Source organism: Silurus aristotelis, assembly GCF_946808225.1.
Source record: "Silurus aristotelis genome assembly, chromosome: 7".
NCBI lineage: Eukaryota > Metazoa > Chordata > Actinopteri > Siluriformes > Siluridae > Silurus > Silurus aristotelis.
Window position 1 is genome coordinate 19162977 of NC_139580.1, and position 14120 is coordinate 19177096.

The 14120-nt window shown below is 38.0% G+C and overlaps 1 protein-coding gene across 5 annotated transcripts in view; it reads right to left on the minus strand.

Moving 5' to 3' along the window:
• Positions 1-14120, minus strand: part of pkp3a (plakophilin 3a) — a gene marked incomplete at its 5' end in the record, with an annotated part of 17094 nt that continues 2974 nt past the window's right edge. For all 5 annotated transcript variants that reach the window (XM_083547316.1, XM_083547315.1, XM_083547314.1 and 2 more), the window contains 13 exons: positions 1-1007; positions 1066-1731; positions 3336-3423; positions 3550-3745; positions 3862-4015; positions 4883-5065; positions 5216-5380; positions 5516-5633; positions 5849-6023; positions 7244-7448; positions 7534-7657; positions 10796-11619; positions 11971-12068. In XM_083547316.1, coding sequence (XP_083403442.1) covers positions 1690-1731; positions 3336-3423; positions 3550-3745; positions 3862-4015; positions 4883-5065; positions 5216-5380; positions 5516-5633; positions 5849-6023; positions 7244-7448; positions 7534-7657; positions 10796-11619; positions 11971-12048 — 2352 coding nt within the window. In that variant the 3' untranslated portion in view covers positions 1-1007; positions 1066-1689. The remainder of the gene's footprint in view (positions 1008-1065; positions 1732-3335; positions 3424-3549; positions 3746-3861; positions 4016-4882; positions 5066-5215; positions 5381-5515; positions 5634-5848; positions 6024-7243; positions 7449-7533; positions 7658-10795; positions 11620-11970; positions 12069-14120) is intronic.

Here is a 14120-nt window from a genome sequence, read left to right on the forward strand (position 1 = left end):
TTTAGGATTAAGATCATATTTTATTTGTTTTAAACAAGGCAACATATGACAAATAAGTATGAGCTTCCAAACATGAATAATTCAGAGCATGAATAAAGGTATTAGTGAAGAATTTTTTTTTTTTTTTTTTTATAAAACAGGCAGTGTACAGTATATTAGGCATTAATTTGAGAATTCTCGTTAAAGAATATTTGGCATACACACCCTACTCATATTATTCCCCAAAATAAAAATACAATGTATAGATTTAAAGAAAGTATTTTAAACAATGCACGAGTTGTCTCATAGACAACACTCTAAATATACACACGTTCTATAACCAATGTACCCCAAACATTCATATTTAGAAAGATAGAAAAATCATTATCTATAAAGATTCCAGAAAAGATGGTGCATGATCACCTCTACTGTGAATATATTAAACAACTACCACTGCCAAAAACATTGCATTTTGCCCAGAACTGCACAAAATTGCTATAAATGTATTAGGAAAATAGATTTATAGATATTTATATTGCTAAATAAAAAAAGATGTATAATGTCAACCCAAGCATCAAGAGCTGCATTTCAACGGAAACAATTTAGGCAACAAAACAAAACAAAAACAAAACAATATACATTCATGTGTTCTTTTTTGTATTAGGTTTTTGCTGTTTTAGGTTTTAATACAAAACCATGAAAATACATTTGTGAACAGATGCTAGTAAAGGAGTTATATTTTGCTAAGTTTAGCCTACTATGTAGCTATGTTTTAATGTCTTTACTGCAAGCAGTGCATTCACACTTGGCCATTCAGCGAGATGCAGGATAAAAAATTATCCCAGTGATGTACGAGAATTGCTTAAGAAACATACAGTATAAATGTGACAGAATTTTTAATACCGCTTATTTAATTTTTCTTAAAATGGGTGACAGTAAAAATGTCATTTGGTGCTAGACACAAGTGCTTATTTTGAGGCTGCCCTAACTGTTCTACAAAAGTCCTGGTACTTGATAGTAAGTTTCATCTAGTATGCACAGTGAAAAAACTGAGATATAAGCTTTTACTTACAGGCTCAATATAACAATATAGACACAGTTTCTTTGGAAATTTTAAAAAGATTAATCACAATGTGTATGTGTGTTGCCTAAAAATATTTACCATCTTGCTCACATTTTTCTTAAATCCCACAACCATTTTCCCAGATATCAGTCCTAATGGGGAAAAACCCTGTCACAGTAATTTACAATAAAAAACAACATAAAAAGAAATGAATCCCATGAACTACTATATGATTGGGATTGGGAAAACTCCTTAAAAAAAAAAAAAAGGAAAAAAAAAAAAAACCCTGATACACAACAGTCAATAATGGTGCTGTGAATTGCTGAGAGAGGCCACAAAAAGGCCAAAAATCCCTGAAGATTAAAAAAAAAGAAAAAAAAAAAAAAGAAAAAGTTGATGTCTACAGGAATTTAAGTAAGGTGCATCCTCCATCAATCACGTCCAGTTTCATGAACAGCACACATTGTTGAAATGCACTGTTGGTTTCCAGATGTCTTCCAAATGATTCCAGTAGTCCAGAGCAGGTTGTGTTGCACTAAACAAATGTCACAGCTGAAATATTCAGCTATTTTTTATTGTTCTTTTTTCCCCCTATCCATTTCTTATTTACATACATGCAGTTACATCCACACAGTTCCAGCCTTTATTTAGAAGCTCAATTCGGTAAAATCCTCTTTCTGGAATCCTTTCTGTAGAAAACAAAAAAGAAAAAGGCTTGTAAGTAACTGAAAAGCCAGTGTAGTGATTATCTCTCTCTCTGTGTGTGTGTGTGTGTGTGTGTGTGTGTGTGTGTGTGTGTGTAGTAGTAGTCATTTTACTTTTTGAAATCATTCTCACTTCATAAGCTAGAAGACTGGCTAACTGACTAATCATTACAGTTTTTTTTTTACAAAGTAGACAGTCATTTATAGTTGATATAATACTGCCTATGACTGTATTATTGAACATTGCATTATTCCTGCTTATCCCCTGCAGTTTTAAATGTTTCTTTGATATTTTCAGAGTTAGGTTTGTAAAATGGAGGCATTCTGTGGTGTGTTGGGACACGCTTCTGAGGAAATCACCTGACAGGTCTGGGTTATGGCTCCACCTTTAGTTATAAGCACATGCACACGCCCTGTGCTTTTGGTGTGTGTGCCTGTGTGTGTGTGTGTGTGTGTGTGTGTGTGTGTGTGTGTGTGTGTGTGTGTGTGTGTGTGTGTGTGTGTGTGTGTGTGTGTGTGTGTGTGCATCCTTTTTCAAACTAGTCTTTGTAAACCTGGAAAATGGCTACAGGGCAGGGTGGGAAACATGTCTAAAATATGTTGCATAGTGTGCCATGACACACTGTCTTTCTTCGAACGTGTCTCCCAGTTGACAGTTACATTTTGGCAACTTGCTAGAAACCCATGTTACTAACAGGGAAGTGTGAGAAGTTAGTGCTACAGCATAGCTTTGTGAAAGCAGCAAAGTAGAATTTTTAATGAAAATTAGCAGTGAGATATTCACACGCACCAATATGTATATTATAATTGATCTCTGCTAGAAGAAGCAAAGGCTCACAATTGTTTTTTCAATTACAATTTTTTAACAGTGATTTTTTAAAGATAGTTAGCCACATAGTGTTTAAAACATGTGGAAAAGCACCCCAGGTGACTGGTTCATAAAGTTCAATAAAACTTTCTAACAGTGTACGTAGATGTCAATAAAGCTACCTTAAGGGATCTGAAATACATGATAGTTTTAACACTTTCTCATTCCACATGTTAAATCATATTCTGGTTGTCTACTATTACTGTACTAAAGCAAAGGCATTTTTGTCTGCTAACAGTGCTGGATATTTAAGTACAGTAAGAGCTTTAGTGTGTTCATTAAGAACTAGTCTGTATTCTAACAAGGACAAGAAAGGCAGATCACACGATGCTATGTTATGCTATGTACACTAGCTGTAAATTCCATTCCTGAAGCACTAAAACTCCCAAGCAATTGTCTGCATGTCTGCTGTTAATCCTGACAATTGTCTGCAGCTTGTCTGGTACAGTAGTATTCTCTTATTTTCAGTGACTAATATTTATTGGCATTTGTAATTAATTTCATTAATGTGCCTTTTTTAAAATTATTTTTATGTCAAATGAATTTAATGAAAGCATGTTATGTAATTAAAGATTGTAGTGGTAGAGGTACTAGTAGTCAAAAATGTAGAATGTTCAGTGTATCCACATGGCACAGAAAAATGCACTAATAATTTAAGTATTAGCATACAACCAAAGTAGGCCTAAAATGTCATAATCCAGTCTGTATTACTTTGCATTACCTTTTTGTAATCTTTCTGTAGTTTTTTATACTGGTACATGTTGCACATGACTGTAGCTGCTGCTTTGGCTTGCTTCTGTTTGCCTTGACTGAAATGAAAGTGGAAGCATTATTAAAAAATTAAAGTGATATGATTCAAATGGTTCAAAGATGTCTCAGTTATGCAAAAGTTTGCATGCATGTTGTTATCAATACACAGTAACACATGCTCATACCTGTTATCATGAGAGTTCTTGATGCCCACCAGCTTGGGTAGTCCATCAAAGAAGGCTATGTCCCGTGCAGCCACCTCACTGGAGCTTACAAGGTTGTTAAGTGCACCACAAATGTTAATAACCACATCTGGGCAAGGTGTCTTCTGAAGACCATCAGCTGGCAATATCGTCACTAAGTGTGACACCACCTTAGGGGCTAAAATAAGACAAAAAAAAGGCTTCTTTTCTATAAAGAAAACACTAAAATTCTGCATTTCTACCAGAGACTTTTTATACTTCTCATTTGATTATAAGAATGAGACCTGCACTCACCTAGGCTGTTTTTGTCCCTGGAGTGGCGGGACAGGTTCCTGAGGAATCCAGTTAGAGAACGCATCTCTAGATCATTTTTTGTCTTGAGATTATCCAGAATAGAAGGTAACATGCGTTCTTGTTCTAAGGCAACACGACTCAGTATGGATGGCCACTAGTGATATAAAAAAAGAAGAACGAATGCCTGGATTATATAACCTACTAGAAATATCTAATAATCCTAACAGCGAAACATAAGAAAAATTTCAATAACAACATACTATTTCTTGTAGTAAATATAAACATTAATTAATACATGCAACATTATTCTAAGAAAATGTTTTTGTAATAGTTGGCATAGGTCTCCATGACTGACAAAAATTGTTTTAATAGTTTTTATGCTTTGCTTAGCTGTTTAATCAACATGATTTAATACAGAAACCAAGCCATAAATGTTTGAGAGGTTAGGTGTGTCCAATTTGTTCTCACGTAAGTGGTTACTAAGCTACAACATACGTATTTCAAAATAGTAATTGCACAAAACAAAGCAGAATAAAAACAATACCTAAACCTGAATTATGTAACCCATATTAGCTCAACGTATTCACATTGACACAGTGACTGGATTTGCTGAACTAGCTTATTCTGGTAAATCACAAGTGCTAGCCTACCCGTCCCAAAATTAGTAATAAACTCTTTGTGAAAACCAAAAAACCTGGTATAAATCTATTATTAGGAGGTGGTAGCTCAGTGGTTAAGGCATTAGACTTTGGATCAGAAGATCACCAATTCAGAGCTCACCACCACCAAGCTGCCACTACTGGGTCCTTGAGCAAGGCCCTTAACCTTCCCCTGCTCAGTTATAAGTCGCTCTGGATAAAGTTGTCTGCCAAATGCCGTGTGAATGTTTCTTACTTTCTGTTTGTCCAGGTAAATGTTGCAAACAGAAAGTAAATTTGCGTTTTATATGGAATTAGATTTTTTCTGCTCTGTGAAATTCTTAAATTCCTAAAGAATACAATATGTAGGTTTTTGGTCTTACCCTTCTATCTCCAGCAGTAATGTTTTGCAGAGCTCCAGCAGCAGCCTCTCGTGTGATAGAGTTTGTTTCACACCGTTTAAGGATATTATGATACAGGCCTACCACATTAGGATGCCACAGCCACTCACTTGCCCTAGGTGTCCGGGACACCTCAGAGAATGTAGACAGGTCCTGGTTCTGACTCTGAGTGTCATGAAAGAAAGAAAGGAAGAAAGTTGTCACAAAATAGACCAAAGTGCAGTTGAGTTACTGATTTCAACGCAGTGATATATAGTCTATATTTAGAGCATATATTTTTCCATTTTTAAGGGGGAATTTGAAAAGGTCCCTTACATCTTTTGCTTTTCTGCTCTGAGGAGTGAAACAACCAATAGGCTCTCCATGAGAGGAAGCCTGATTTCGACTCTTGCCCTCCAAGCGCATCGCAACTGAGGGGGGGATCTCTTCATACAGCTGAAAGGACAAGTTCCTCAGCACACACACAGCATTCTCCACTCCCTGTCACACAGTATGTGTCCATTAATAAATGTCTTTACATACAAACTCACACAAAGTATTTTTGGATGTTTTTGAATAAAACAGGTAGGACATAATAAGTTATAGTGACATGCTTGTCGTTTATTCAAAGCTGACCTTCTGCTCTACTCTGCTGTCATCCACTGCTTTCTGAAGGAACCCTACCAGGGCATCAATTAATCCAGGGATTTCCCTCATCTGCTGACGGGTTGCAGCATTTACAGAACTCAGGTTCCTGCAGTGAAATAGTACAGGTGAGATGGCATTTATATCTTTAGCAATCGTTGTTATTAGGTGGGTATGCAAACAAAAAGGAAAAAAGACAGACAGAAAAATTAGACACTATGAGAAAAGTGCCTTGGTACACATTATAATTGTGTGTAACTACTTATAATTTTATAAGACTACAGGGTTATGGATTGATTTGCATATGCATGAGTGTGGGTGTACCTGAGGCATCCGGTAGTATTGAAGAAGATGTCTGACTCTGACTCATTGTGCTCAATTATATCTCTATCTCCAGTGCCTGAGAGAGGAATCAGTATATCTTCAGTCAGCCTTGGAAGTGTCTCCCTCGCCAACTTCTCTTTCAGGGTGTCTTTAGAGGAGAGATTCCACAGAATTCCTATACACAGAGACAGAGACGATAGAGACGGAGAGTGAGAGAGAGAGAGAGAGAGAGAGAGAGAGAGAGAGAGAGAGAGAGAGAGAGAGAGAGAGGAATAAAGATGTTGAGGATAGTATTGAGTGCAAGATCTGAAACCACACAAATGCTGTAATATGTAACCTTGTATTCAGAAGACTGAGGTATTCACTTTATAGCACATGATTATCTGTAATAGTAGAGATCAAAGCTTCACTGAAGTTTCCCTACAACTTGTAATAAAACTGTAACATAACTGAAAGATTTCTGTTTTATTGGCATATATATGTATGTATGTATAAACATACATACATACATACATACATATAAATGTAACCTATATATAACCTTACCGAAATCTATGTGGCGAATAACTGCAGCTGAAATCGCCCTGTCTTTACTGGTCAATTTATTTAGCTGTTAGTTAAGACCTTTGACCATAATTTCTAAGCAGTAAAAAGAGAGATGAGGCACTAAAGTTTACAGTGCATAAATATCAATTGTTCTGAACAAATTTTACTTGTAAAGGGACCACTGCCAACAGTGAATCTTATTCACACAGAACAAAGTGTAGATTCACACAAACAAGTTAAAACAACTCTGCTGAACAGTCAACACCCTTTCACTGGGAGAGTACAGTCAACGCCCCGAAAACACACACGCACACACACACGGCAACTCATTTATTATATAAAAAATTTAATACCACATAAAACATTTTTGTCACTTATTGCATGGATAAAATAAAAATGCATAAAAAAGATTATATGGATTCACAATTTGTTCTTTAATACCTTATGCCGTGCCTTTGAGTACTACAGTTTACTACAAAGCACTTTTGTGTTAGGTATGATTTTAAAGTTATATAACCTTTATCACTGTCTTTAACTCACCACACCCTTAGTAAAGTCCGGTATTTTGCCGATGCTGCTCAAGGCCAGCTCTGTGATAGCAGCGCATGATTACAAACAGCTAAACACAGGTTCACACAGTAGCTGATTGATTTTTTTTCTACAAGATAAGCTCTCAAATTCCCATTTCCCAAATCCAACTACATTTAGTTTCTCTTATAGATTAAAGATTTAATTTCTTGTGCATGTTTAAAATCAGTAATCCTACAACTAATTATATTAGTGAGAAATATATGTGATAACAATAATTATTTACAGTGTTGATTAATCTTATAGATACTAAGTGCTTACCAGTGATGTTCTTTTGGAGTTCATCATCAGGTTCTTTCAGAGCTAGCATAAGTTTAGGGATTCCTCCAGCTTCAAATAGAGCCACTTTGTTTTCCATGTTCTCGTAGATTAGGTTCCTGGCTGCTCCAGTGGCATACTGTTGCACCCTCTGAGACTCACTGTTAAACAACTGAACTAGTAAGGGTATGCCTTTCATCTGGTTCACCTGGGAGAGACAACAATGCTTTTTCAGCACATTATATTACACTTTATACTTCATTAGGATTGTATTACAATTTACCAGCTCTTACTTGTTTCTTGGCATCTTTGTTGTGATAGCACTCATGCTGAATGTAAGCAGCTCCTAGTGCTTGCTGTTCCTTTTCAGATGACATAAGGTAGCTCATGGCAGTTGTCATGTCCAGAGCACCCAATCTGTTTGACATACAAATAAAAAGATTAATTTTTGCAACGTTACATTACCACAAGTGATTTGTAACCGTCACTTTTTAATAACTGTAAACTATTTAGTAGAGTGCAGAGTATTTTTTGTGTGCATTTATGTGTATATTCGAATGAGTGTGAGTAGAAAGTGTGCTTTTCCCATGGTGTGTTGATGGAATCAGTTGGACTGGTTTGGGTGTGCCTCCCTGCAGTCTCACTCTTCGCACACACAAACATACACACACACACACACACACACACACACACACACACACACACACACACACACACACACACACACACACACACACACACACAGTGAAATCTAAAATTCAGACACACACACAAGGTAGGGGAGTGAAAGTGAATTTGTACTGTATATGGCCTTGTAAACAGCCTATAAGCTATAAAAGCTATATGTCCTCATTTTATCCATAATCTGTTAAAACTATAGTCTTTGTTTTTTTTCTTAGTAAATATGATATTTTTGAGCCTTTAATCAATTTCTTTTTTTGTTAAGGATTGGATGAAGCTATAAGGTCTTAATGCTGAAGTATGTTATATTTTAAATAATTACAGTTATATTACTGTTGCATTTAATAAATTTTGTTTCTGAATTCTATTTTTCCCCTCTTAAACTGCCAGGGGCGACAAAAACACCTGGCTGCCAGGCAATTCAACAAAGTAACAGTGACAGTAGCATGTATTATATAATAATAAAATACATTCTGTCAAATGTTAATCAGTTTGATTTAATTTATACATACAAGTTGAAGCTTATACAGTGAGGAAAATAAGTATTTGAACACCCTGCTATTTTGCAAGTTCTTCCACTTAGAAATCATGGAGGGGTCTGAAATTGTCATCGTAGGTGCATGTCCACTGTGAGAGACATAATCTAAAAAAAAAAATCCAGAAATCACAATGTATGATTTTTTAACTATTTATTTGTATGATACAGATGCAAATAAGTATTTGAACACCTGAGAAAGTCAAGGTTAATATTTGGTACAGTAGCCTTTGTTTGCAATTACAGAGGTCAAATGTTTCCTGTAGTTTTTCACCAGGTTTGCACACACTGCAGGAGGGATTTTGGCCCACTCCTCCACACAGATCTTCTATAGATCAGTCAGGTTTCTGGCCTGTCGCTGAGAAACACGGAGTTTGAGTTTCCTCCAAAGATTCTTTATTGGGTTTAGGTCTGGAGACTGGCTAGGCCATGCCAGAACCTTGATATGCTTCTTACAGAGCCACTCCTTGGTTATCCTGGCTGTGTGCTTCGGGTCATTGTCATGTTGGAAGACCCAGCCTCGACCCATCTTCAATGCTCTAACTGAGGGAAGGAGGTTGTTCCCCAAAATCTCGCAATACATGGCCCCGGTCATCCTCTCATTAATACAGTGCAGTCGCCCTGTCCCATGTGCAGAAAAACACCCCCAAAGCACGATGCTACCACCCCCATGCTTCACAGTAGGTATGGTGTTCTTGGGATGGTACTCATCATTCTTCTTCCTCCAAACACGTTTAGTGGAATTATGACCCAAAAGTTCCATTTTGGTCTCATCTGACCACATGACTTTCTCCCATGACTCCTCTGGATCATCCAAATGGTCAATGGCAAGTTTAAGACGTGCCTGGACATGTGCTGGTTTAAGCAGGGAAACCTTTCATGCCATGCATGATTTCAAACCATGACGTCTTAGTGTATTACCAACAGTAACCTTGGAAACGGTGGTCCCAGCTCTTTTCAGGTCATTGACCAGCTCCTCCCGTGTAGTTCTGGGCTGATTTCTCACCTTCCTTAGGTTCATTGAGACCCCACGAGGTGAGATCTTGCATGGAGCCCCAGTCCGAGGGAGATTGACAGTCATGTTTAGCTTCTTCCATTTTCTAAAGATTGCTCCAACAGTGGACCTTTTTTCACCAAGCTGCTTGGCAATTACCCCGTAGCCCTTTCCAGCCTTGTGGAGGTGTACAATTTTGTCTCTAGTGTCTTTGGACAGCTCTTTGGTCTTGGCCATGTTAGTAGTTGGATTCTTACTGATTGTATGGGGTGGACAGGTGTCTTTATGCAGCTAACGACCTCAAACAGGTGCATCTAATTTAGGATAATAAATGTAGTGGAGGTGGACATTTTAAAGGCAGAATAACAGGTCTTTGAGGGTCAGAATTCTAGCTGATAGACAGGTGTTCAAATACTTATTTGCAGCTGTATCATACAAATAAATAGTTTAAAAATCATATATTGTGATTTCTGGATTTTTCTTTTTAGATTATGTCTCTCACAGTGGACATGCACCTACGATGACAATTTCAGACCCCTCCATGATTTCTAAGTGGGAGAACATGCAAAAAAGCAGGGTGTTCAAATACTTATTTTCCTCACTGTATATACCATCTGCATAACAGCTATAATCTGCTGGAGATGTGCTGTGTGTTACTAAAGGGGTCTGCCTTGGAGCAATTCTCCATTGGATAGAGACAATCACCACTGATGCCTCTGTCACTGGCTGGGGGTTCTCTGTTGCCATAAGGTTAGCAGAACTAATTGTAAAAGTAAAATTAATTATCCAGCAGGAACTGAGAGGAGATGAGCTACTCTCAGATTACTGGTTACTGGTTCTGAGACGCTGGTATGTGCAGGTCCAAAATGTGGAGGTCATTTGATCTGTTGACTCATATTCTTAGCTGTGCCTGTGAGTTTGCTTCCTTTAAATAAAAAACAGGACTGCAACCCTGAAGTACAAGAGACACTTCTAAAAGCAAAGGTTATGTTCCCCCGAACAGTCTGCATTAATGGATCCAGTGCACTGTTCGGTATCTAAGTCCTCACTTTCCTATACTGACGGACAGTGGGTCATTCCGATTTATGTTGAGGGTCAGCTATTGTAATGTCTCACATATCAGTCAATAATAAAACCACAGATACATAAGTGACTAGAATGTCATCAATCACAACTGCATAATTTCTTTGGTAAACTCCCTTGTGTACATGACCACCTTTCTGAAATACATCATACAATTATGAGCAAAATTAAACAAAGTTAAATTTTTTTTTTTTCCTTTTTATTGTATTGTGTGTGTGTGTGTGTGTGTGTGTGTGTGTGTGTTTGTGTGTGTGTCTCTTACCCACTCAGATTGCCCATGCTGCCTGTCATATCCATGCCATCATACACATCCCTGCCTTTGCCAACACTGATCACACTCCTCATAGAGGGAGCACGAGATATCCTTCCTTGTTTCATCATACTCAGGTTACCCTGTGAGCCGTTTCCACCAATCACAAAGCCCCCTGCACTGCTGCTTCCTTGCATACTCCCCGCTGAAACAGAGTAGCGATTCTGACGATTTTGGGTGATCCTACTGATGGTGCGCTGCGAGGGACCTTTGTAAGTTTGGCCTCGTACAAAGGCCTCCTCCTCCAAGTTGACGCCAGCACCTCCATTGCGGCCCAAGGTTCCACTGATGGAGCTTCCCATAGTCGGCAGAGTCGCTGAATTCTGCCTGACTCCAGAGCTAAACTCATTGATTGTGGCAGAAAGTGGGTGTGAATATGTTGAGTAGCCATTGCTCATGTTATAATTTGCATCTTGTCGTGAGTAGTTGCCTTCCTGATCTGATCCCAGACTTCCTTCACTGCCATTTCGCACCATCCACGTGGTAACCTGCTGCTGAGGTAGAGACTGTAGGCGCAATGAATGTAATGAGGCGGTCTCTACATCAGCAACCCCACGATTCATGGAGCGCATCGTTGTACTCATCGGATACTGCTGAGTCTGAGTGCCCTGGTAGCCACCTGCCATGCCACCCATTCCTGTCATGGCACCCATATCATCATGGTTATACATCATTCCTCCAACAGCCCCTCGACTCATCTGAGATCTGTTGCCAAAGTCCACAGTGGCTGAGCGGGATGAGTAGCCACTGCTAGATTGCTGAGATGGACGGTGGGCCTGGTAAATATCAAGTGTAAGAAGCATTACAGCCATATACAATATACATAATCTATCATGAGCAAAATAAAACAAAACAAAAAAACATTACACTGGGACCAACGGCTGACATATGCCTGACAAATTTACAGTTACAGATATAACAAATTTAAATGCATATTAAATGACTCATTCAAGGGAACACAAGTGTGTAAGTTTGCTTAGAGAGAACTTGTGAAATATCACACTCAGAATACAAATATGTTACTAATTTGCTCCTATTAACTGCATATCAAATCTCATTTTATTGTGTGCCTTACTCCACTTTGCATACTAGATACAGCTCAAATGAAGAATGTAGGATTTTCTTACCATCACCGGTCTGGTGTTGGAGGAGTACATGTAGGACTTTGAGCTGAAGTTTGGATTGTAGGTCTGGTACTTCATCATTGTAGCAGAACCACCGTACTCTAACAGAGAGAGAGATTAAGAGCGATTTGTTAATATTACGGACACCTTTAAAAAAAACAGTTACCTGCTGCATGACATGAGAATTGCTATGTATGAGAATGGCTGTAGCTAAATACCTTGTGACTAAGTTACGTCCCTTTGTCAGCTCTTAAATCCCATAAAATTAAAGCTCAACAAAAATGTGTAACACAACCATTCATACAGAAGCAACTGCACATGTTCACAGCTCTGCAGGTAGTGCTTCATCTGGCTTCCAGAAAAAACCCAGATTTGATCTTGAAGATCAGAGGGATCAGGAGAATAAGGCAAAATTATTATTTCAAAATAGTCTGGATCAAAATAATTGACTTGCATAGGACTATTGAAATAAAGTAAACTAACAGGAATTTGTTAACAAAAGAAAAACAAACAAAAACCTACCAGAACCACTGAAAAATCATGTAAAGCCTAATTAGCAGTAGGCCTCCAACATCTGTACTATTGCAAAACCTCACTGCAGCTTTCTTTGTTCTTAACTGTCACACCAAGCCTAGTTCTAAGTACTTAAGATTGGTGAGATAAGAGTTAGTATATAGTGTGCACCACCTGCAGGCTCTGAACTTAGTTAATTTGAATGTTATTAGTGCTACACTCTTGTTAGTACTACAGTTAATAGTAGTAGTAGAAATGTGTTTTGTGTGATAAAATAACTAATTCATGCCATTTAGGCCATTCAGACTGTAACGTGAGTCAAATTTCTGAAGATCAACCACCTTATCATCCACTATGTGTGTTTGTATGAGTGTGAGAATAAATGCTTTCAGTAGGGCGAGGTAAAGGCGGGGCTGATAATAACAGGCTGACAAACCGCAGGCAATGTGAGAAGGGGCAGAAAACCGGTCTGATTACCGTGAGCCACTCCTTCTATCCCAGCCCAAAACTCATAGATCCAACACACACTCTCTCTCTCTCTCTCTCTCTCTCTCTCTCTCTCTCTCTCTCTCTCTCTCTCTCTCTCTCTCTCTCTCACTCACTTTCTCACTCACTTTCACACACTCAATAACGACAGACCACTCCTTGCCACACCTTACTTTTTCAAATGCTTGAATGTACATAGAATTGAGCATAAAGACCTTTATAAATAGACAAATAGCTTTTGATTATAATCCCCAGTTTATATGGAAATTATATTAAATCACATTTTTGACATGCAAAATCCAAGCTGCATGAAATAATGTCCTATCTTAACTGAAACTCTTGGTGTTTCACTTATGAGACCTTTAGGACAACAGCATTTCCCTATTAGAGAATGTGTCTCTTGATTTTGGCTAAAAGCCCAGAAATTTGAGACTGTTCTGACTTGTTAAGGCTCAAACTAAACTCCTAAACTTGCACTAGGTTATTGCACCCACTGTCTTTGCTTAATACGATTAAACGTTTTAATCCTATAACACTATCCTCACATTAAACTAAAAGTCCATAGATAATCATATCTGTCATTAAAACATAAACCATGCACTTCTACATAGCATTGTACAGTGCCTTTCTTAGTGGTTGCAGTCTTGAAATACAATTACACATGAGAACTCACAGTAAAGTACTGTCAGAATCACCTTGGGTTGGGATACGTGTAATATTCGCCACAAAGTTCTCAACATTTAAAAAAATATATAATTCAAAGATAACAATGTAAATCTAATGAATGCAAACTTGTTATTTGAGGCAGAGTTTCTTGAAGAATTTTGTGCATTTTTTGGGTCATTTAAAAGCTAACAAAAAAGTAACCCAATCACAAGGTAAGAGAGCTTTAACTCACTCCCCCATTCACTTTCACCTCTAAGTTCAAAAAATGCCAAAGAAAGGGCTACAGAGCCTGTTTCAGCCTGTTCACCATTAATGTGTGTGTGTGTGTGTGTGTGTGTGTGTGTGTGTGTGTGTGTGTGTGTGTGTGTGTGTGTGTGTGTGTGTGTGTGTGTGTGTGTGTTCAGCAGACATGCGGGAAGGTTGTACTCACGCAAGTGTCTAGTAATAAAATGTTGAGCAAAAAAAACAAAAACCTGATATACAGTTTT